The following is a 25737-nucleotide window of genomic DNA, read 5'->3' as shown; positions in this document are numbered from 1 at the left end:
GACATAATATGTAGATGTGCATATCAACAGAAAATTATGATTCAATTATTTTCTAGTAGTTATGGCCCTTTGAACTTATCAGCCTCAATATACTACTGCAACAGTTTTCATCCCAACTCCTCTGAAAACACACAACTGAATTTCATGAAACATTGTAGATAATGAGGACATACTATTTAGATGTTCATATCGACAGGAAATTATGATTGAATTTTTGTCTAGTAGTTATGCCCCTTTGAACTTATTGGCCTCAATACACCACTGCAACAGTTTGTCATCACAAGTCCTCTGAAACCACACAACAGAACTTCATGAAACTTTTTAGTTAATGGGGACATAATATGTAAGTGTGCATATCCACAAGAAATTTTTTATCAGTTGACTTTTGTAGAGCTATGAGTCTTTCAACTTAGGAATTTGATGAGATTTTTTTGTCTAGTGACATTTTAGGGGCATGGGGTATGTGAGCTTACTCACAAAGGTTCTTAAATTATTATTTTCCCCTGTAAAATGCAAACAGAGATACAGGGCATCCCTCGATCTGTCCATTTTATTGTCTTATAAGTGCTGTCACATATACAATTGTGTAACAATTCCTGCCAGATATTTATAATAATTTAAAGCAATGTCTAGAATGAGTTTAAGTTTTTTGTGTGTAAAAGTTTGATACCAATACACCATTATCTTGGATGAATTATAATTATAGTGGGAATTAACAAAAATTTAGGAAGTTCTTGCCCTTGCAAATGTAACTGATATGGAAAATCAAATTTAGTATTTTGGCAAGATTTATGACACTAAGCATATAAGTAATTAGGGAAATTATAGTAGATCATCAGAAAATATTACCATCTTTGTAGGAGTATTGTAAAATTTAACAATTGTGCCCTCATCGTAGCGAAGGGGGATTTAAGTTTTTCCCTTGTCTGTCTGTATGTCAGTTCATCCGTATGTCCCAAAGTTGGTTTCTGTTCTCTAAATTTAGTTTATCTCAACCAAATATAATGAAACTTGAACAAAATGCTTAATAAAAATTAATTGAATTTTGGTGACTTCACTTTAACCATTTTAGAGTTATGCCCCTTTTCAAATAGAAGAATTGCTGAATTTTTCTTTTCTGTTCTCTAATTTTAGTTTGACTCAACCAAGTGTTATGAAACTTTTACACAATACTTATTACCACAAAACACAGATCAAGTTTGAATGTTGGTGTTGTCACTTTAGTTGTTCTAGAGTTATGCCCATTTATAAATGGAAAAATTGCTGAATTTTTCGTTTTTGATCTCTAATTTTAGTTTGCCTCAACCAAATATTATGAAACTTAAACAAAATGCTTATTAAACTTTGGTTGTGTCACTTTAACCTTTCTAAAGTTATGCCCCTTTACCAATGGAAAAGGTTTTGCCTCATTGGCCAAGTGGTCTAAGTAGTTCTACTACTGTTATCACTAGCCAGCCAAACTAAGGTTGTGAGTTTGAACCCAGCTCGTGTGATGGCACTGGACTCTAATTCTTATTTACTAGGTTTGTTAGTTATTACCTATGGAAGGTTGGTGGTTTTCTCTGTGCACTACGCCTTCCTCCACCAATTAAAACTATTGCCACTAAATAGCCCAAATGTGGTGCCTAATTGTGGTGTCAAAACCCAAACAATCAATCAATCAATCAGTTATGTCCCTCTATAAGTTTATTTGATATGCTGCAGGGGGGCATCATCTGTGTCCCATGGACACATTCCCCTTTTTTAGGTCACCTGGCCCGAAGGCGTCCATCATCCTTTTAAAAAAATGTGCCCGGTGACCCAGCCAACCAACCAAGATGGCTGCCATGGCTAAAATTAGAACATAGGGGTTAAATGTAGATTTTGACTTATATCTCTGAAACCAAAGCAGTTAGAGAAAATCTGACATGGTGTAAAATTATTATCAGGTCAATTTCTATCTGCCCTGATCTACAAATAAGTCAACTTGACCAAGATGGTCAGTTGACCTCTTAAGGGCATACGATACAGTTATAGGGGAGGTAATGATGTTGCTAACGTAAATTGGTATTTTCGCGACGTCAAACTATGACTTATCAGGAAAAGATTCAGTTTTCAACAGAGTTTTATCATTCAAACTTATTCAACTTGAAAATGAGTGCATGGACCCCTATTTTTTAAAATGGCAATTTGTGTCATTTTGCAAGGAAATTATGTGACCCAAATTTTATAAAACTGTAAATAGTGCAATTTTTTTAATTTGATAAATGTGCAGCAAAAAATGATGTTTTTTCCTCAATTCATGAACATTTGATAAATATGAGTTATTTCTGAATAAAAATTGCATAATTTTTGTCGAGCCTGCAACTTGTGTTGCAGAAAGCTCGACATAGGGATAGTGATCATGCGGCGGCGTTAGCTAACTTCTTAAAAGCTTTATATTTTAGAAGGTAGAAGACCTTGATGCTTCATACTTTGTATATAGATGCCTCATGTTACAAACTTTCCGTCAGTTACATGTCCAATGTCCTTGACCTCATTTTCACGGTTCAGCGACTACTTGAAAAAAAAGTTAAGATTTTTTGTAATGTTAAATTCTCTCTTATTCTAAGTAATTGGATAACTATATTTGGTATGTGCGTACCTTGCAAGGTCCTCATGCCCGTCAGACAGTTTTCACTTGACCTTAACCTCATTTCATGGATCAGTGAACAAGGTTTAGTTTTGGTGGTCAAGTCCATATCTCAGATACTATAAGCAATAGGTCTAGTATATTCGGTGTATGGAAGGACTGTAAGGTGTACATGTCCAACTGGCAGGTGTCATCTGACCTTGACCTCATTTTAATGGTTCAGTGGTTTTAGTTAAGTTTTTGTGTTTTGGTCTGTTTTTCTCATACTATATGCAATAGGTCTACTATATTTGGTGTATGGAATGATTGTAAGGTGTACATGTCTAGCTGACAGGTGTCATCTGACCTTGACCTCATTTTCATGTTTCAGTGGTCAAAGTTAAGGTTTTGAGTTTTGGTCTATTTTTGTAATACTTTATGCATTAGGTCAACTATATTTGGTGTATGGAAATATTTTATGATCTATATGTCTGTTACGCCTGTTTTATTTGACCTTGACCTCATTTTCACAGTCCATTGCTAAGTGTTAAGTGTTTGTGTTTTGGTCTGTTTTTCTTAATTTATAAGCAATAAGTCAACTATATTTGTTGTATTGAAGAATTGTTAGCTGTACATGTCTGCCTGGCATGGTTCATCTGACCTTGACCTCATTTTCAATTTACATGGTCGTTGCAGGTAAAAACAACCCTCATCAGTGATACAAACACATAATTAATATGGACTTATCATTCAAGATTTATTCAAAAGTGGGAGATTCTATACTCCCCGCGCGGGAGATTTCCTGATTTTCCCCTTTTGAGTGGGAGTCTCCCGCTCAAAACGGGAGAGTTGGCAGGTGTGTTATTAAATTCATCTTAAAAAATTGGAGTTATCTTCCTTTGTCTAGAATTCCTGTTAAATCAACAACAACCAATGCAACACTTAATTCTACTTCCCATTGATAAATTGAAGCACTCTCAACCCATAGTGCCTACAAGCAATTTGATTGGCTTTTATCTCTCAAACCAAAGCATTTAGAGCAAATCTGACTGGAGTTAAATTGTTAATATGGTCAAAATCTATCTGCTCTGAAATTTTCAGATGAATCCGACAACCCATTATTAGGTTGCTGCCCCTGAATTGGTAATTTTAAGAAAATTTTGCTGTTTTTGGTTATTATCTTGAATATTATTATAGATAGAGATAAACTGTAAACAGCAATAATGTACAACAAAGTTAGACCTAAAAATAAGTCAACATGACCAAAATGGTCAATTGACCTCTTAAGGAGTTATTGCCCTTTATAGTCAATATTTTACAATTTTCATAAATTTTTGTAAAATATTTATCACTGTAACTACTGGGCCAAGTTCATAATAGATAGAGATAATTTTAAGCTGCAAGAATGTTCAATAAAGTAAGATCTACAAACACATCACAATCACCAAAACAATTTTGTCATGAATCCATCTGTGTCCTTTGTTTAATATGCACATAGACCAAGGTGAGCAACACAGATTTTTTAGAACCTCTAGTTTTTTATTTAAAAGGGGAAAAAATTGTAACCATGGAAACTATGATTCTGATTAGCTAATTAATTTTTCCTTACTTATTTAAAAGTTGTTGAATTATTGGAAACATGATTGAGATACCTTCAATGTGCAAAAGTTTTTACAGAAGAATCCTGAATAAAATCTGCCAAGTTTGAAATGTTAACAGGCTTATTACCATTTTTGACATTAGTCTTGAATGCTATGTCAGTTGTTGTTGTTGCTAGTTTTTTCAATAAAACTTTGATATAATTCCAAGTGAAAAAATATAATAACTACCTTTTCAGATGGTTTGAAAGAGAAGACATACAAACTTAAGAAACCACAGGAAATATGTGTGCATTTTATGGATATCCCAGGATTTCCTGTAAAGCAGTTTGTTCCTGTGGATTTAAGTTATGGATGTTTATATCAAAGTTGGACTTATGTTGCATTATTAGCATATCAGGTAATTTTTTCCTTTATAATGAGGCCCTACATCAAGGATTGGGGAACACTTTACTTATATGAAAGTACTTATATATTTGTGCCCCCTCCCTGTAAATGGATACAGGCTTATAATATAGTGAGTGCAAAGTATATCAGCAAACACACCATTAGCTTTATATCAGTCCTTAAAAAACCTAAGCTGTACAACTTTCAACCTTTTACTTCCAATGAAAAATTTAAAAAAAAATTCTTCTTCTCTGAAACTAATGGCCATAATTAAACCAAACTTAACTACAATCATCACTAGGGTAACTAGTTTCAAAAATGTGTCCGATGACCCCCGCCTGTCAACCAACATGGCAGACATGGCTAAAAATAGAACATATGGGTAAAATGCAGTTTTTGGCTTATATAGATATAGGAAGATGTGGTGTGAGTGCCAATATTTCTCTGAAACTAAAGTATTTAGAACAAATCTGACTGGGTTAAAATCTTCAGCAGGTTATAATCTATCCGCTCTTAAATTTTCAGACAAATCCGACAAACCATTGTTGGGTTGCTGCCCCTGAATTGGTAATTTTAAGGACATTTTTAGCTCACCTTTCCTAAAAGGAAATGTGAGCTTTTGCCATCACTTGGCGTCCGTCGTCGTCGTCGTTGTAAACTATTTCAAAGATCTTCTCCTTTGAAACTACTGAACCAATTCAAACAAAACTTCATCTGATTGATTCCTAGGGTATCTAGAATAAAGTTTGTGTTTTAATTCCCATTTCATCAAAAAACATGGCCACCATGGCTAAAAATAGAACATAGGGGTAAAATGCAGTTTTTGGCTTATAACTCAAAAACCAGAGCATTTAGAGCAAATCTGACGGGGTAAAATTGTTTATCAGGTCAAGATCTATCTGCCCTGAAATTTTCAGATGAATCGGACAACCCGTTGTTGGGTTGCTGCCCCTAAAATGGTAATTTTAAGGAAATTTTACTGTTTTTGGTTATTATCTTGAATATTATTATAGATAGAGATAAACTGTAAACAGCAATAATGTTCAGCAAAGTAAGATTTACAAATAAGTTAACATGACCGAAATGGTCAGTTGACCCCTTTAGGAGTTATTGCCCTTTATAGTCAATTTTTAACCATTTTTCGTAAATCTTTGTAATCTTTTACAAAAATCTTCTCCTCTGAAACTACTGGGCCAAATTAATCCAAACTTGGCCACAATCATCTTTTGGGTATTTAGTTTAAAAAATGTGTCCGATGACCCGGATATCCAACCAAGATGGCCACCATGGCTAAAAATAGAACATAGGGGTAAAATGCAGTTTTTGGCTTATAACTCAAAAACCAAAGCATTTAGAGCAAATCTGACATGGGTAAAATTGTTTATCAGGTCAAAATCTATCTGCCCTGAAATTTTCAGATGATTCGGACAACCCGTTGTTGGGGTGCTGCCCCTAAATTGGTAATTTTAAGGAAATTTTACTGTTTTGGGTAATTATCTTGAATATAATTATAGATAGAGATAAACTTTAAACAGCAATAATGTTCAGCAAAGTAAGATTTACAAATAAGTCAACATGACTGAAATGGTCAATTGACCCCCTAAGGAGTTATTGTCCTTTATAGTCAATTTTTAACAATTTTTATAAAATTTGTCAATTTTTACTAACATTTTCCACTGAAACTACTGGGCCAAGTTCATTATAGATAGAGATAACTGTAAGCAGCAAGAATTTTCAGTAAAGTAAGACGTACAAACACATCACTATCACCAAAACACAATTTTGTCATGAATCCATCTGCTTCCTTTGTTTAATATTCACATAGACCTAGGTGAGCGACACAGGCTCTTTAGAGCCTCTAGTTTATTATTATCTTGAATATTATTATAGATAGAGATAAACTATAAACAGCAATAATGTTCAGCAAATTAAGGTCTACAAATAAGTCAACATGACCAAAATAGTCAGTCAACCCCTTTAGGAGTTATTGCCCTTTATAGTCAATTTTTCGTAAAATTTTTGTAATCTTTTACAAATGTCTTCTCCTGAAACAACTGAGACAAATTTAACCAACCTTGACCTCAAATAAGCATTAGGGTATTTGGTTTTTAAAAATGTGTCCAATGACCCTGTCTGCCAACCAACATAGCAGACATGGCTAAAAATAGAAAATAGGGGGAATATGCAGATTTTGACTTGTATCTCTGATACTAGAGCAAAAGTATAACGGTTGCATTATTTCACGCATCAATAGTAAATAAAATCATGTGAGCAACACAGGCTCTTTGGAGCCTCTAGTTTAAAACGTCTTGATTATGCAGGAAACATTGGCCAATCCACAGGGAGACTACTAAAAATCAAAAATAAAATCTGAAACCATTTTGGCAAAGATGTCTGTGAATTCAAATACTATCTACAGTCTGGAATTAGCAACAATCAAGTTTTCCTTAATGCACAAATGTATGCACCTAAAATATGAGGCTTCATGTAATGGTATTTTTTATTTGTTTTTGCTTTTTAGCTCTCAGTTCCATCTTTTGATCAGTTGATTTCAACCAAAGGCTTGGAAAGAAAACAGGTATTTCAGATATATTAATATTTAATTAAAAGAAAAAGCTGATAAGCAGGTTCTCAGACTAGTGATTTTTCCCCGCCTGTTTTAATACTGTTAACTTGTATTGCTTGTTGTGTATTATAAAACTTGCTTGACTCTTTCCATTTCTTTCATATTAAGAAAAAGAAAAAAGCAAAAGTTTGGATGTAAGTTGTCCTGCTGCATGTGTTAAACATTGCATGATCTGAATTTCAGATGTAAATTGTCTAGCTGCATGTGTAAAACATTGTATGATCTGAATTTCAGATGTAAATTTTCTAGCTGCAGATTTGAATTGTCTAGCTGCATGTGTAAAAGATTGTGTGATCTGAATTTCAGATGTAAATTGTCTTGCTGCATGTGTAAAACATTGTATGATCTGAATTTCAGATGTAAATTGTCTAGCTGCATGTGTAAAACATTACATGATCTGAATTTCAGATGTAAATTGTCTTGCTGCATGTGTAAAACATTGTGTAATCTGATTTCAGATTGAAAGTTTACTGTACCAGCTGATACAACCTTATGCTTCCCTGTGTTGTATTTATTCTACTCAGTACGGTGGACTACCTTACCAACAGAGCCCTGCAAATTACACTGATGGAATTGATGACCTTTATATGGACTCACAAATAGCACTCTCTGTAATAGACGACCAAGGAAGCTATACTATGATGAAAGACACCAATAAATTTAAAAGAGTGCTCAATTTTTTGGCATGTAAAGCACACAGTAATGGCATGCGTGCTCAGAATCTCTTTCCTCTGATAAGGTTTTCTCTAGAAAAGGAATTTTATCATCCATACTCCGAAAATCTGAGTACACTGCTAGTCAATGGGGTACCTTTGGACACATTACCAGATGATGTTTTCAAAACTTTTAGAAAATTGAAGGTTTTTGCTATCACAGATGTGCCTATGGAGAAGACACCTATTTTTCCATCAGGCATGTCCAAATGTACAAATCTAGAGATTGTATTTCTGAGTGGTATGCATGGTTTAAAGGAACTACCAAGTGATGTCATTTTAGGACCAGCTCTTAGAATATTCCATATTTACCATATTCCCATTAAGAAATTAAACATTGATTGGCCTGTATCCAGTTTGTTGACCTCTTTAACATTAACTGGATTACTGTTAGAGGAGGTACCAGTTAAAATCAGCAATTTACACAGACTAGAGGAACTAATTTTAGATTACAATCCAATTACATCTATACCAGAGGAGATTGGACGTTTGAAAAAGCTGAAAATTCTTAGCATGAAAGGTAGCTTTTATTATAAATAGTTATTATAATAATGTTTGATTTATAGTTGCAACAACTATTGTTTTTGAAATGTTGTATTAGAGAGTTCAATTTTCAGTTTAACTTTTTGTTTTAAAAAAAGTAAGATATTTACATTTTCTAACAGTTCATGAATATTCAGACTTAAAACCTGTTACTGTAAATTCTGAATTTTTGTAACATTTTTGCAAACAATGGGACAGGACAGGTATCTCAAAATAAAAGCTAGCACTTTGAATTTTAAATAGCATTATTTGTGTGCCAAATTTTCTGAAACTGCAATAATTAATTCCACTTGTTTGTCCATTGTTCAACTATCATATTTAATAAATGTAGGAAATCTCAGAATGATTACAGTACATTATCATGGTAAAGAGAATTAATGAAAATACAAAGGAATAAAGTCTAAAAAGATTGTTAATCCCATCGCTACACTGTGGAATCTACATTGGATAATCACGGAGATCATTTTGATGAACTTACAATATTGAAGGGTCTTTGTTATTAACTGTGATAGGCAGTTTGGATGTTAAATATGACTACTATTCTTGAACCAGGGCTTCCATTAAGTTGGTCGTATTATCTGGACTTGTCTGATAAATTATATTCTTGACTTGTTGAGCCTAAACCTGAACAGGACAAATACTATTTACCAGCTGACAAGTCTTTATTGTAACCTTTTTATTTTTCTAGGTATACCATGGATACATTTACAACAAAAGTCAGAAATGTCAAAAGCAATGTACACACAATGGTATGCAGATAATTCATGCATTAGAAACTACTTTAGTGAGGAGGTATGGATAAATATTTCCCAAAAGTATCACACATGGGTTTAGACAACAAAGGGGGTTATGAGCCCGGATTCCGCTTACTGTTTTGTCGGACCCGTATTCCGCTTACACTATGTAAGTAAGTGATTCTCATTTTTTTGTAATTTCCTGTGTCTCGCTAGACTTCATTTCCCATTTTCACGGCACAATAATTCAACTTTCACGTGTCACACTTACAAAAAATCGTCCATCCCGCATCACTCTTAGACCACAATGAGACCCACAACAAAACCAAGGAGAAATGGTTTCTGATTTTGCTGATTTAGCATTTACAGTTATTGTCCCTTTAAGCTCACAAAAGGAGATATGGGGTATACATCAATGATGCAGTGGGGGCCTCAGTGGTCTAGAGGTCTAAGTAGGTGATCTACTGTATCAACACTGAGGTTGTAAGTTACTACCCTTCGTGTGGCAAGTACTTATAACTCCAATCTTAGTTGACAAGGGTTTTTCTTTTCTGCTGAAGGTTAATGGTTCTCTCTGGTCACTGATGCTTCTTCCACCAATAAAAACTAACTGCCAGGAATAAGCCAATAGTGCTGAAAAGAGTGTTAAAGCCCATATGAATCAATCAAAGGTGCAGCAATCTAACAACTTTTAAAAAACATCTAGATTACCTGCAACACATTTATTAATTTTTATGTTTTCATCAAAATACAATATTGTTAGCAAATATAAGAATGGTATGTAAAAACAAACCAAAAATTAAGTTACAGCTAATTTCCTATTGCTTGAAGAGTAAAACTTTGGTTGTCTTGCTTGCTTTGTTTGTATAATTGTTTATTCCCGCTTTGTTATTAAGATTTACATCTCCAAACAATATATATGACATGGTTAAACTTGTATATATCATATTTAACTGTAATTGGACATTATCCCAATATAATTGTACAATATACAAACAAAGCAAGCAAGCTTACCAAAGTCTTCCTCTACATGCATTAGGAAATTAGCTGTAAAGGATAAAAATGTATTTTAATTGGAAAAAGGAAAACTTACAATAAAAATGTGTTGGTTTTTTTTTTAATTGGAAAAAATCTCATTAACATTTTACTTGTATTTTAGGAGTTTGTAGAACTATTTAGTAAGTTTGATTTGAACAACAACAACATACTGGATCAGCATGAATTAGCCAGACTGAACATGTATTTACTTCTGAATATACCTCGTATTGGCCTTAAATCATTAGGTAAGTAATTACTGGTTTTGTAAACAACGATTTAACTATAAAAATACAATAATACAGCAAGATAGCTGAACAATAATTGTGGTTACAAAAACAAAATACTATAAGAAATGGTGTACATCTTAAAAAATAAAATATCAAAACATGAATTCACAAAACAATAAAAACCAAGATAAGGAGAATAAAACTGTGGCCTATACAGGCCTGAATTCAGTACTTACTAGGGGGTGGGGAAGGGGGTAAAACATTGATTGATATGACCAGTTTGCATCTTAGAAGCTAAGTAGGAATGGTTTAGCCTATCAGAAATACATATTGAAATGTCAGCTTTTGATTTTGCAATATGCTTAGTGACTTTCAGTTTTGAATTTTTCTTGGAGTTCAGTATTTTTGTTATTTTTTACTTTTTATATCAAAGTCTGAAGTAATTTTTATGTCAATCATTAATATGAAGCCCAAATTATTACCATGTCATGATTGCCTTGTTTCTTAATCTTATGGGAATGAAATTGGAATAAGAAAGAAATGTCTGACTGGATCAAATATTGTTTGGCAGCCCTGGCTAGCAGGTCTGTTTTGCTAGGATAGCAGTTCTTCCAACAGCACTAGTAAAATCCTGCTACCAATAAGTCCTGAACTAGTGAACTGTAATAAAAAAAATTTAACCCTTGAGTTATTGTGATAAAATGACAATTTTTGACAATTTTTTCTTATTTTGCACCCTGAAAAATGTAATTGATAGAGCTAAGCATGTACAGTTATTAAAAAAAATAGTGTCAACATCAAAAAGTGAAACGATCAATAGTGCCACATGGAAGGACCATTTCGAGGACGGATTCTGCCAACAAAAAGGTTCAGATCTGCATTTCTCATATTCCATATATAAAATCTAATTACAGGAGACAAGGAGTATGGTGGAATCCCTCCTGCTATTTTTAGACTGAAGTCATTAGAGCAGTTAATCTTATCGTATACAGCCATAACAATGGTGCCATACCAAGCTAAAAATTTGTTGGAACTTACTTCGCTTAACTTGGGGCATTGTCCATTGTTAGAGGGTATATCTGGAGATGTTGGACTTTTGCCTAACCTAAAGAGTAAGATTCTTAATAAATAGAAAAGAATTTCCTGGTAGCAAAAAGTTAATAATATCTAATGCAAAAAACAACCTTGTAAGAAGTCTTTTCTATTCAGTTAGTAACAAAACTGTTATCTGTTTAAAAGGAAAAGTGTGCCATTAAAACTTGTGTCAAACAAAGGAAGCCTCCTAAAGTGTTTCCAAAGAGCAGTTTTGATTGATATGATTTTACCAAAACTTGGCAAAAGTTTATAATGCAGAGAAGGTTATATTGATGTAAATGACGATAAAAATTTTAAGGGTTTAGTTACGGTGTATATTAAACTAACATTTTTTTTATTTAAGAGTCATACCGTATAGCGGTTTAAAATTTCACTATTTAGGAACAACAAAGTATACAAAAAATTTTGGCGCTTTTTATTTTGGATGATTCTTAAATCCCAATTAATTATTTTAGAGGATACTGCAATTGTTACATATAAAATATTGAAAAACTGAGAAGCAACGTTAATTGATTTGTTTACCTTAATGACGTCCTATTTATTGTTCTTGACTGGAACTTTGATGTACTTACTAATTAGGGTATAAAATTATCAAGACTGATTTACAACTCTTATGTAATTTGACACTAATTAAAAAGGGTCATTACCTGATACAGTACCCTACTCTCATAATTTATTTGTCACTAATTAATAAGAATATACATACATGAAAGTCATTTTATAAAATACATGTAAGTTCAATGTCCTTTTTGTCTATGTTGTTAAAACTAACCTATACTGTTATAAACCTAGTGACCAACGCTTTAGCTATTAGAAAGTAATGAAAGTATGCATTGTTTATGCGGAATTTATTTTCACGATTTTTTTTTCATCCGCCAAAGTAAGCTAAAATAAACACCCTGCGAAAATAACCCACTATATGGTATCATGACCTACATCAGTCCTGCTCTTTCTCAATCTGTTAACATTTTATCTGGAATCAACTTATGTGATGTGTAATTATCAGAGGAGCAACAGTAGCTATACCAATATTTCTTAAGTTTATGTAAATATTTAGGGGTCAGCTGAAACTTTCCTCGGGTGCAGTAGTTTTCACTGAGTTGAGGAACTATTGGTCACCATGGGCTGTTTTTTACTCTTTGGTCTGGTTGTTTCTTTAAGAATTAGGTATCCTTGTGTTGCTTCAATGCTAAACATATGGAAATTTTATAGAAAATCCACAGCCTTTCCCCTTACACTTTCATATTTGGCAATTCGGTACTTGAGAGATAGAGGATTATTGCATGCAATGATTTCCTTGAAACAAGTTTATAAATTTATAAATTGGTTTAAAAAAAAAAATATGGACCAATTTTAGTACACCTTCTAGGGTACGCTCAACGTTAGTGGCTTAGCATGAGGTGTTTTGGAATTTAAAGGTTGTTTAGGACTATGTGTAAACAATAAAGGCTAGCTGATCATAGAAAAATAAGTGAGTAAACTATATTTCAAACTTTATAACAAGAATCTCTGTATTAAAGTCTGTGGATTTTGTACAAAATTCTTTGATTTTCTTTTCACCAAATTCCCTTCTTCTACTAAATGCAATGAAACTATAAATTATTATGCTTTGCACGAAGTTTCCCCTCCGTATATGTACAAAATGGCCCGTCTTTATTAATAATTTTCTTTGCTGTTTTGATACTGTTGTAGTTTGAAAAGTTCATTATTCACAGGCCACAGAAGGAGGCCAAACCTTAACACATTCCCTTTTTTCTTTGTCTATTCTCTAGATATTTATTTTTAAAAGCTATCTATATGTATGTTGTAGGTATTAATTTGAACAACTGTCCCTCCTTAGAAACACCTCCACAAGATATTGTTGGACGTGGGGTTGCTTCTGTCAAAGCTTTTCTAAAGAGAATTGCAGGAGGATTTATAGAATGTCATCGCACAAAACTTATGTTCATAGGACTAGGACAAGCTGGCAAAACAACGTAAATATTATTTAATTATTCTAAAAGCAACTTTGATTTTAAAGTCTAGTTGAGCTCTTAAAAAGAAGATTAAGAACTGCAGAAAGTTTATCAAATTTTCTGATGTGTACCAAAAAATTCTTGCAATGAGGAGATAAATTAAATGTTTTAAATTTTATGAAAATCCTATAACTGTAAAGGAGTAGGTTCAGTATGACCCCTTTTTGGCCCCAAAATATAGCAGTTTTACAAAATTGAGAAAATGTAATCTTTTAGCTATTTACTGGAAAGTAGAATGCTTCTACTACATAAATATGGGCCGTTTTTAACAAAACAATGCACATATATCAGGTACTAGCGACATTAAGTCATGCTAAATTACTGAAATCTTCACAATTTTAGCATTCTAGTTAAATTTTAGACGGTTTTCGTCTTAAATGAAAGTGGCCAAATTCGTGTTCATTCATAATATTGAAATGTAAGTTGTATTTGATGATAATACATATTATAAAGATCGAGGATAAGAACGGGTGCGGCCACTTTCAATTTTGACAAAAACCATCTGAAAAGTGACGTTTTTTTGCATATTTGATAGATTTTTCATATTTAAGCTTGAATCGGAGCGTTTTAAATGACTAAATCAGTTAAAATCTTTCACATAAACCAATTGAATCAATTGAAATAGACACTTAAGTGTTTAGAAAGTGTCCAAAATCTTTCGTTAGATGAACCTGAAATTTGAGGCCAAAATCGGCCCTTACCGGACCTACTCCTTTAGAAATTGTTGACAGGTTTGTGTAAATGCGAATAATGTGACTGAGCAATAATAAGAACTTGCATTCCCATATCAGATACAATAGAATTTCAATTAAATAGTCTATTTCATAAGAAATACTTCACTCTATCAATTACTGGGATCTATTATTTATAGTACAGTGGGCTTTAGTTCATTAAGATTACTAAAGTTCTTCATTTCATTTAGATTACTGAATGCTTTAAGAAGTGAGAAGAAGAAGACTGAGAAAACAGAGGATGTTGAACTAACTGATGGGATAGATATAATACCTTGGATTGTACCAGTTGAGCATGAGGGCAGAAAAATAGACATTACCTACAGTTGTTGGGACTTTGCAGGACAAACTGTATATTACAATACTCATCAGGTAATCATTGCAGGACAAACTATATATTACAATACCCATCAGGTAATCATAGCAGAATAAACTGTATATTACAATAGTCATCAGGTAATCATTTCAGGCCAAACTGTATATTACAATACCCATCAGGTAATCATTGCAGGACAAACCGTATATTACTATACCCATCAGGTAATCATTGTAGGACAAAACTGTATGTTACAATACTCATCAGGTAATCATTGCAGGTCAAACTGTATATTACAATTACCATCAGGTAAGCATTGCAGGACAAACTATATTACAATACTCATCAGGTAATCATTGCAGGTCAAACTGTATATTACAATTACCATCAGGTAAGCATTGCAGGACAAACTATATTACAATACTCATCAGGTAATCATTGTAGGACAAACTGAATATTACAATACTCATCAGTTAATCATTGCAGGACAAATTGTATATTACAATACCCATCAGGTAATCCTTGCAGGACAAACTGTATATTACAATACCAATAAGGTAATCATAGCAGGACAAACTGTATATTACAATACTCATCAGATAATCATTGCAGGACAAACTATATATTACAATACCCATCAGGTAATCATAGCAGAATAAACTGTATATTACAATACTCATCAGGTAATCATTGCAGGACAAACTATATATTCTATACCCATCAGGTAATCATTGCAGGACAGACTGCATATAACAATACCCATCAGGTAATTATTGCAGGACAAACTGTATATTACAATACTCATCAGGTAATCATTGCAGGTCAAACTGTATATTACAATACCCATCAGGTAATTATAGCAGGAAAATATATATTACAATACCCATCAGGTAATCATTGCAGGACAGACTGTATATTACAAACCCATCAGGTAATCATAGCAGGACAAACTATATTACAATACTCATCAGGTAATCATTGCAGGTCAAACTGTATATTACAATACCCATCAGGTAATTATAGCAGGAAAAACTATATTACAATACCCATCAGGTCATTATTGCAGGACAGACTGTATATTACAAACCCATCAGGTAATCAATGCAGGACAAACTGTGTATTACAATACCCATCAGGTATTCATTGCAGGAAAAACTGTATATTACAATACCCATCAGGTAATCATAGCAGGACAAACTGTATATTACAATACCTATCAGGTAATCATTGCAGGACAAACTGTATACTACAATATTCATCAGGTAATCATTGCAGCACAAACTGTATACTACAATATTCATCAGGTAATCATTACAGGACAAACTGTATATTACAATACCCATCAGGTAATTCTTGCAGCACAAACTGTATAAAACAATACTCATCAGGTAATCATTGCAGCCCAAACTGTATATTACAATATCCACCAGGTAATCATAGCAGGACAAACTGTATATACAATACCCACCAGGTAATCATAGCAGGACAAACTGTATATTACAATTCCCACCAGGTAATCATAGCAGGACAAACTGTATATTACAATACCCATCAGGTAATCATAGCAGAACAAACTATATATTACAATACCCACCAGGTAATCATAGCAGGACAAACTGTATATTACAATACCCATCAGGTAATCATTGCAGCCCAAACTGTATATTACAATACTCATAAGGTAATCATTGCAGGACAGACTGTATATTACAATACCCATCAGGTAATCATAGCAGGACAAACCATATATTACAATACCCACCAGGTAATCATAGCAGGACAAACTATATATTACAATACCCATCAGGTAATCATTGCAGCCCAAACTGTATATTACAATACCCATAAGGTAATCATTGCAGGACAGACTGTATATTACAATACCCATCAGGTAATCATAGCAGGACAAACTATATATTACAATACCCATCAGGTAATCATAGCAGGACCAACTGTATATTACAATATCCATCAGGTAATCATTGCAGGACACACTGTATATTACAATATCCATCAGGTAATCATAGCACAAATTAAACCATAAACAAAATATGAGTGAATCAATATCTGGCAAGTGATCATAGCAATTTAGATTTGAATAAATGCAATTTCAATTATTCCAAGCCATTGAAATCAGTATAGCTCCAATGGACAGCTTGTTTTTTTCAACTTTTCTTAAGATATAACTAAATTTGGAGGTGTTCAAACCAGAATAGCTCCATAGGACAGTTTGATTCATTTGACTTGACCTTAGATTTAACTATTTTGCTTGGTGTTGAAAACAGTATAGCTCCATAGGACATCTTGATTAATAAGACTTAACTTTAGATATACAATGTAACAGTATAGCTCCATAGGACATCTTGATTAATAAGACTTAACTTTAGATATACAATGTATTCCAACATGCTGCTTTAACCAACACATTTTCATTGTCCAAAAATATGCCTATTCTTGCAGAAAAAGATGTATTCTGACTGGCCCTGCAGTGTGTGGGATAACTCAGGTTACACTGTAACTAAATTTCCAGGTGTTGAAACTAGTATAGCTCCATAGGACTGCTTGATTTATTTGACTTGACCTAAGATTTAACTGAATCACTTAGAGTTGAAATCAGTATAGCTCAATAGGAAAGTTTGATCCATTATACTTGACCTTAGATTTAACTAAATTCCAAATTATTGAAATCAGTATACTAGAAGTTCCAAAGAGACAACTTGATTCATTTGATCTTATCTTGAATTTAACAGAATTCCAAGGTATTGAAATCAGTATAATTTAATTTTGGATGTAATGAGTCTTCTGATTGGCTGACGTTATTTTGTTATGAGCCCATAGACATAATGTAGTCATGTGACCGTGACGTCATCAACGTTTTTTCATGGTTTTCTACGGTTTAAAATGGAATTTAGAATTAAATTATAAGAAATGACTGTAATATTTTTTCTGTCTATTCGAAATAACATAAAAAATGTGGTGCACACTGTTAAATAACCCGCTATGCGCTTTATTCAGTGTGCACCAAATTTTTAATGTTATTTCTTCATAGACAGAAAAAATATTACAGTCATTCCTTAAATAGCTCCAAAAAAACAACTTGATTCATTTGACTTAAATTAAACTGCACTCTAAGGTGTTGAAAACAGTATCAAATGAAGTTGGATTCATTTGAATATACCTTTGATTAACTAAATTCAAAGGTGCTTAAATCAGTATAGCAATCAAATGACAGTTTAAATAATTTGACTTGCAGAGCAAGAATTTGACCTAGAAAAAAATGTTGGTTAAAGAAGAATGGTTGTTTAGAATTTTAATTCACTCGACTGAAAAGTTAAGTACATATTGTGTATGTCCTCACAAATTTAAAACACTAATTACAATGCATGTTGGTTTTTTTCTTTCTAGTTTTTCCTGTCCAAGCAAGCAGTATATGTGTTATTATGGAACATGAGGATGGGATTTGAGCATGCTGGACTAGATTTCTGGTTGAGTTCTGTAGCTTGCCACTGTCCAGATGCCCCTGTCATCATAGTTGGAACACAGTTAGATCAGGTAAGGGTTCTAGGTCTAGTTAATAATTGTTAGGACTGTATATATACATTATTTTGCACATGTGAAGATGGTTATTTGGATTTTCTAATTAAAAGTTGCATAGTAGTGTATATTGTTCATTCTTGTTATAATGGTTATCAAAGGTACCAGAATTATAATTTAGAACGCCAGACGCGCGTTTCGTCTACATAAGACTCATCAGTGAGATTCATATCAAAATATTTATAAAGCCAAGCAAGTACATAGTTGAAGAGCATTGAGGATCCAAAATTCCAAAAAATTGTGCCAAATACGGCTAAGGTAAGCTATGCCTGGGATAAGAAAATCCTTAGTTTTTTGAAAAATTCAATGTTTTGTAAAAAGGAAATTTATAAAAATGACCACATTATTGATATTCATGTCAACACCTAAGTGTAGACTACTGGGCTGGTGATACCCTTGGGGACGAAACGTTCACCAGCAGTGGCATTGACCCAGGGGTGTAAATAATTATCAAAGGTACCAGGATTATAATTTAGAACGCCAGATGCGCGTTTCGTCTACATAAGACTCATAGAATAGATGCAAATTAATGGTAAAGGATTGTATTGAATATCTTTTCATTCTTATTTAGATTCCTATGCCAGACATGCCTGAGGCAGAGCTTATGGAGAAATATCCACAGATTAAAAAATTCTGTTATGTCAGCTCTACAGCTGGAACAGTAAGTTATATAAGTTATCTGTTAACCAGCAATATTTTACATAGGTTACAAATTAAGTTATCAAGGCCCTACATCAAGGATGTAGAAGCACCATTGTTTTCACCTTGTCCATTTGTTCGTCAACAATATTTGTAAATGCAAAAGCTACAAAAGGATTATTTTTTTTTTTAAAGTTTTTGATAATCTCAAATTTTCAGAAATGTCTAGTTGTTGTGCATAACATGTTATCTTTATTGCAAGATTACACCCATAAGTTTCAAGGCAATACACACAAACATACAATTAGATACAGTAGAACCTATTTTAAAAAAACCAGTTCAATTAACAAATTTGTGAAAAAAAAACAATTAAAAACTTGTCTGACATGGGTCTAACCCCCACAGTTATAAAGACTTCTTAAAATGAAGACTTGAATAGGACAAAAATATGTAGATGTGCATATTATTTTTTGTTTATAAACTTTGCTCATTTATTTTGTGTGTTTTAAAATAACATATTGCATCTGCAGGGGCGCTATTTGTATCTCCCAGACACAATAATATCTCAAAGAAAGTCCTAAATTGTCTTTGTTATAATACATTTTTTTCAGAGTGAAGTGTGAGGGTATTACTTTGTCTAGTCATATGTGTATAATAAATAGTATTTTATTTCTACATGCAAAAGTATTCTTGCATATAAAATTTACAGAATACTTTATAATACTGTTTTGTTTCTACATGTAAAAGTGTATTTGCATGAAAAATTTAGAGAATATTTTATCAATAAAGATGCCATTTTTTGCCATTAGAATATAGCTGAGTTGGAGCAGACATTGACTAACGTTACTATGCATCACTGTTCTCAGATGACAATGAAAATACCAAAAGTTTGGCTTAGTTTTGAGAATGGAATTTTAAAGTAAGTTATTCAATATTAGATTAGTTATTGAAGTTTGAATCACAAAATATGGGTTACAAATCAGTTGTCAAATTTTCATTAATGAGCAACATTCCATTTTATAAGTGGGGAAAAAATTGTTTATAGCTTTTGTACAGAAAGGGACAGTACTTGTTGTTTGTATTGGCAAGACATATACACATTGTTTCATTCAAATGAAAGAGAATTAAGATGTATTAACTATTTTGACTTTAAGGTATATCTAATGTATATTATTTTTTGTCCCAGGAGCTGCTTGTTAACAATAAACGATTTGTTTCTTGTTTTTATTCCCCATTTATGGGCATCAAGTTTTTCTTTCTGTGTTTCCGTCTGTCCTGGTTCAGAATAAAGTTTTTGGTCAAGGTAGTTTCTGATGAAGTTGAAGTCCAATCAACTTGAAACTTAGTACACATGTTCCTATGATATGATTTTTTTCTTATTTTATTGCCAAATAAGAGATAATACCCAAATTTCACGGTCCAGTGAACATAGAAAGTGCATGCAGGTGGGGCAATAGTGTACTGTGGACAGATTCTTGTTGATTCTTAATTCTTCTTTTTACATATTTTTGTGATAGGGAAAGAAATGAAGGAAGAAATATAATGGAGTGGTCATTATTGAGAAAATGTGCTATAAACAATGGTATCTACGACGATAGTGATGTAAGTGATTGTTCTGTAGATAGAAAAACCACTGTAATGGGGTAGATAACTGGATGTAAAATGTTCGTTTTAATTTCCAAATGGAAAACACCTCGCTGGCAATTTCACACCAATTCAACTGCATGTGCTCGATGAGGTACTGCAGGCAATTGTGTTGGGAATATTATGAGATGTATGATTGTTGCTGGTTTTATGAATTATAAAAGTCATGGTAGATCTGTAAAAAAAATTGTTTGTAAAATGTCTACAAATCAAGTTTGGCTGTCTCATAAATTCCTATCCGAATTACTGTAAATTCAGAAATTATTGCGTGCATTTATTATTGCGATTTTATTTATTACGATTTTGAGATATATCTTTGTTAAATTCATATTAAATATGGAGTTTAAATTATTGCGTTTACAACTCTGTTGCATTTTTCCTAATAATAAAAAACCTCGCAATAATTTCTGAATTTACAGTATGGGGTTTTTATTCATTAAAAAGGGGAATTTTCCTGTTTTCTAACAATAACTCAAATGTAATTTGAACATTTTTCAGTAATCTTTGATGACTGTTTTTTTATACGACTGCAAAAATTAATTATTTTTTTTATTAATTTCTGATGACATTGAGCAGTTATAATAGAACTTTATTCTTTAAAAAAAACAATGGGCTTATTATGTGCTCATCTCTTTATTTCATATAATTTTTCATATAATAATTTGTTCTATTATGCTATTACTTACAGATAAGGCTTGCTGTAGATTTTCTAAATGATTTAGGTACTGTACAGCATTTTGACACAGAATTTCTACGTGATCGAGTTGTTATTAATCCACAGTGGATCGTAGATGTTATGGCAAAGGTTGTGTCTGTAAACGAGAAAGCAATAAAGGTATTTTTAATATACTCTGACAGCAAATATCTGACAATATAAACAATTTGTATGGCGCTAAAGATATTTTTACTGTGAACATATTTGTTTTTGTGGCTTTGTAAATCAAAACATGTGAGGGGTAAAGTTCACAAAATACTGAAACATAAAAAAAAGAAAATGCTTGGAACTTTAAAAGTTCACCTTTGATGTATATATAAAAATAAGAAGATTTGGTAAAAAGTAAAATAACAAAAACACCATACTCAAAGTAAAACACAATGTCCTTAACAAATGGCAAAATCATAAACTCAAAAGAATGGAAAACATCTGTCATACTCCTGTCTTAGTATAAATGCCAGAGAGACAACATTCCATCAGAAACCAATATGACATCAAAGTTAACAACTATAGGTCACTACAGCCTTCAACAATGAGAAAACCCATACTGCATAGTCAGCTATAAAAGGATACCAAATGACACAATTTAATTCAATTTTAACAAGAAAACTAGCAGCCTAATCTTGATTCAGTTGATTCATTTCATTATTTTTGTAGGAAAATCTTGGAAGATTTTACCACAGTTATATTCCAGAAATTTGGAAGGACTATGACAAAAGTCTTCATCAGTGGATGCTGAAACTTACTGAGACGTTTGACCTGACATTTCCATTACCTGGGGAAAAAGAAAAGTATAACATAGTTCCATGTTTATTGCCAGAAACAAAACCTCTCAATGTATGTTTAATTTATATAAACATCTGCTGTTCCATTATACCAAATAGATAAGATTGTAGTTTGAAATCATCTTTTCTATTTGATCAACTGATAAAACAGTTAAACAGGAGGCAGGCTTCAGCTGGTCCCTTAAAAAAATATATACTAGTTCAGCAAAAAAATGGACCACACACTAAACTCAGAAACATAAATGAACGAAAATTTAAAAAAAAACATACAAGACTAACACAGGATAGAGGTTCCTGACTTGGGACAAATGCAAAAATGTGTAAGGGTTAAACATGTAATGTGATATCTCAACCCTCCCCTATACCTCTAGCCAATTTGGAATAAAAAAGGACACAGCAATACACTCAATAAAACTGAGTTCAAAAGAAGTCTGAGTCTGATGTAAGATAAAGTAATGGAAGACGGTAATGAACATAATTGATAAGGTTCATTCCCTCTATTCCCACTTTTTATAAATCTGGTAAGAAAAGGTAAAATTTCATGTGGGAATAGAAGGAAAACTTGTGCAAACAAAGGATTATACTGTAAAAACATTTTTTAATCAACTGCTAATTGACCAGTGTTTTTTTAGCTCACCTGGCCCAAAGGGCCAAGTGAGATTTTCTCATCACTTGGCGTCCGGCGTCCGTCGTCCGTCGTCCGTCGTCGTCGTCTTCGTCGTCGTCGGTCGTTAACTTTATCAAAAATCTTCTCCTCTGAAACTACTGGGCTAATTTCAACCAAACTTGGTTACAATCATCATTGGGGTATCTAGTTTAAAAATTGTGTCCGGTGACCCGGCCAACCAACCAAGATGGCCGCCATGGCTAAAAATAGAACATAGGGGTAAAATGCAGTTTTTGGCTTATAACTCAAAAACCAAAGCATCTAGAGCAAATCTGACTGGGGTAAAACTGTTTATCAGGTCAAGATCTATCTGCCCTGAAATTTTCAGACAAATCGGACAACCCGTTGTTGGGTTGCTGCCCCTGAATTAGTTATTTTATGGAAATTTTGCAGTTTTTGCTTATTATCTTGAATATTATTATAGATAGAGATAAACTGTAAACAGCATTAATGTTCATCAAAGTAAGATTTACAAATACGTCAACATGACCGAAATGACCACTTTAGGAGTTATTGCCCTTTATAGTCAATTTTTAACCAATAGAAACTGGAAGATGGCAAAACATAGAAAGAGAAAACAGAAAATGTGTATTGTGTTAATATTCAGATGCCATTGGTGATGAATACCATTACATTTTTAATTGTTCAGCTTTCGATAATTGTAGAAAACAATGTATTGCATTTTACAATAGAAATAGAACAAACACATTGAAGTTTTATGACTTAATGAATTCCCCAAAATGTACAGAACTGAACGAACTTTGTTAACTTATAAAGGAGATCAATAACAAATTGAACTTTTCTGGGTGAACAATTGTGAATGCCTCTATCTACTTTCGTACATTATATATTTATGTAATTGTATTGAAATATGTAAAATTATCTCTATACCTTTCTGTTATTTGGTTTTTTAGAATAAAGATTTATATATATATATAAGATTATACTTGGTTATAATATTATTTATATCATGATTTATTAGTAAAGCAGACAATTTTTTAAAGTTACAAATTCAAAAATTTAAAAATAAATCTGACTCCAATCTATTTATCATAATTTTTCTCTATTTTTAAGTATTTATTTGATGAAAAAAGAAACATATTACAAATAAACAAGGTATTATACCTAAACAGTGTACCAAATATGTTATGCTTTAAAAAAAATACAGGTAAATCTTAGGTGAAATTCTAATTAACCCTGATTGTTATAAAAACAAATTATTTATCAAAACATCTATTGTTATTTGCAAGTGGGAATAGAAGGAATAGTATTTTTAAAAAGTGGGAATAGGAGGAAGACACCATTGATAATACTTACCTTTTTTTATGACAACCAAAAGACATATTAATCATAATCCAGTTTAGAGTCAAAGTTCCAACAAACTTTTAAAACTATTGTTGTTGTCATGAAAAAGGTGTAAGGGGTATTATTTTATTTTATATTTACTAGTTGCCTTGGCCATATCTGAGTGAAGAAGAAGAAATTAGAGAGAAGACAATTCTGTACAAGTTTGCATATCTTCCTAGCGGTTTGTTCAATAGAGCACAGGTAGATAATCATACAATTATTTTATTATGAATTTTGATTTTGTCGCCTCAGATTTTTCAGACATCGAAAATGTCATTCATTGTGACAGTGTTTTTTTTCAAAAAATAAATATCAATGAAAATGAGTCCCTATGAAAAATAAATGAATCCACTGTCCATTAAGGTTCCACTAAAGTCAAAATATAGGACATGTTGTATTTTGTCAGTTGATGGCCAACAAGTGTAGGAGTCAGTAAATGTTCTTCAATGAGTATGTTAGTTGAAAGATTTAAACAATTACAAGGGTTAAATTTTCAGGCTAGATTGTTCAGTCAAGGATTTACTGACCATGATTTACTACAGTTTCTATGGAAGAAAGGATCCATATTAAAGAAAAATCAGCACTATGCCTTGGTCAGACAGTTGAAGTAAGTATCATCAATCAGTTTGAATTATCAAATCACCAAAGTCATGTATATATTTAATGAATTACAGTAAAACCTTGTTGTGTTGAACTCGGTTGTGTCAAAAAGTTGGATAAGTCAAGGCAATTTGTAAGTTCTGGTAAGATTCTCAGTTGTTTAATGCATGTCTAAGTCTTATGTGTTGAACTGGTTTGATTCCAAATTTTGGTTTACTCAGTTTACTTCCTAGTCTCTTTGAAGAAAAATTGACATAGATAGCCCTGATTTGTCAAAGTTTAAAGTTCAAGAAAATTTGGCAGCAACCTTAACTTTTTTATGCCCCATCTAGGGGCATTATGTATTCGGACTGTGCGTGTGTGTTGTCTGTCTATTCGTGATATGATCTTTCTAATTTTAATGCCAAATTAGAGTTTTACCCCAATTTCACAGTCCAGTGAACATAGAAAATGATAGGGGCATCCGTGAAGTATGGACACATTCTTGTTAAGTTGTAAATACTGATTACTGATTAAGATATCAAAACTATTAGTTTATTGTACTTCTAAAGGAGCCACTTGAATGAATTCCAGGTAAATAACATCCAAATCAATAGTCCAGAAATGGTTGTATTTACCAGCATGACCTTAACTGAAAGGTCATTAACCTAAATGGTGAATTTGGTGTTCAAGTCAAAAGCATTTTTTTACATACATAATATTGGTCAATTTCATAGTGATCAAGTTTCTTAATGAACATTAAACACCAATTTCTGTTTTTTTTTCGTTTTTTTTTTCTGGTAATGAAACTGCTATAGTATAATAATCCTGAGGGCCCTCCTTATTACTATATTAATGCCTCTCTGTGATATTATAGAGAATGATTGCTGATAACTATAAACCTTTTCAGACCTACTGATCAAGTTAGTTTGTGTTTCAGTGATTATGAAATGATAGTATCAGTGCAGGGACCAAGACCGAAAAATGTACTGGACCTGATTCATGAGACATTAACTACCCTGATATCAGAGGCCTTTGATGGAGTGCACTATGACTACTTCATACAATGCCCAGATTGTGTTGAAAAAGAGGTACATTTTGTGATAAAGATAATACGTGTATATGTATATATTTAGTGTATAATGTCTTGTAAT

General features: G+C 32.6%; 1 protein-coding gene across 1 annotated transcript in view; it reads left to right on the top strand.

The window, feature by feature from the left end:
• The window catches only part of LOC139510201 (uncharacterized), a 119209-nt gene that overhangs the window by 69799 nt on the left and 23673 nt on the right, over positions 1-25737 (top strand). The window contains exons 40-56 of the mRNA XM_071296661.1: positions 4428-4588; positions 7097-7153; positions 7660-8434; positions 9146-9249; positions 10351-10474; positions 11371-11568; positions 13362-13527; positions 14489-14669; positions 18019-18165; positions 18779-18868; positions 19656-19765; positions 20364-20448; positions 21179-21325; positions 21863-22042; positions 24107-24205; positions 24502-24611; positions 25524-25674. Of these exons, the coding sequence (XP_071152762.1) occupies positions 4428-4588; positions 7097-7153; positions 7660-8434; positions 9146-9249; positions 10351-10474; positions 11371-11568; positions 13362-13527; positions 14489-14669; positions 18019-18165; positions 18779-18868; positions 19656-19765; positions 20364-20448; positions 21179-21325; positions 21863-22042; positions 24107-24205; positions 24502-24611; positions 25524-25674 (2885 nt within the window). The remainder of the gene's footprint in view (positions 1-4427; positions 4589-7096; positions 7154-7659; positions 8435-9145; positions 9250-10350; positions 10475-11370; positions 11569-13361; positions 13528-14488; positions 14670-18018; positions 18166-18778; positions 18869-19655; positions 19766-20363; positions 20449-21178; positions 21326-21862; positions 22043-24106; positions 24206-24501; positions 24612-25523; positions 25675-25737) is intronic.

Source organism: Mytilus edulis, chromosome 2 (genome assembly GCF_963676685.1).
Source record: "Mytilus edulis chromosome 2, xbMytEdul2.2, whole genome shotgun sequence".
Classification (NCBI taxonomy): domain Eukaryota; kingdom Metazoa; phylum Mollusca; class Bivalvia; order Mytilida; family Mytilidae; genus Mytilus; species Mytilus edulis.
This window is presented reverse-complemented; position numbering and strand designations above follow the sequence as displayed.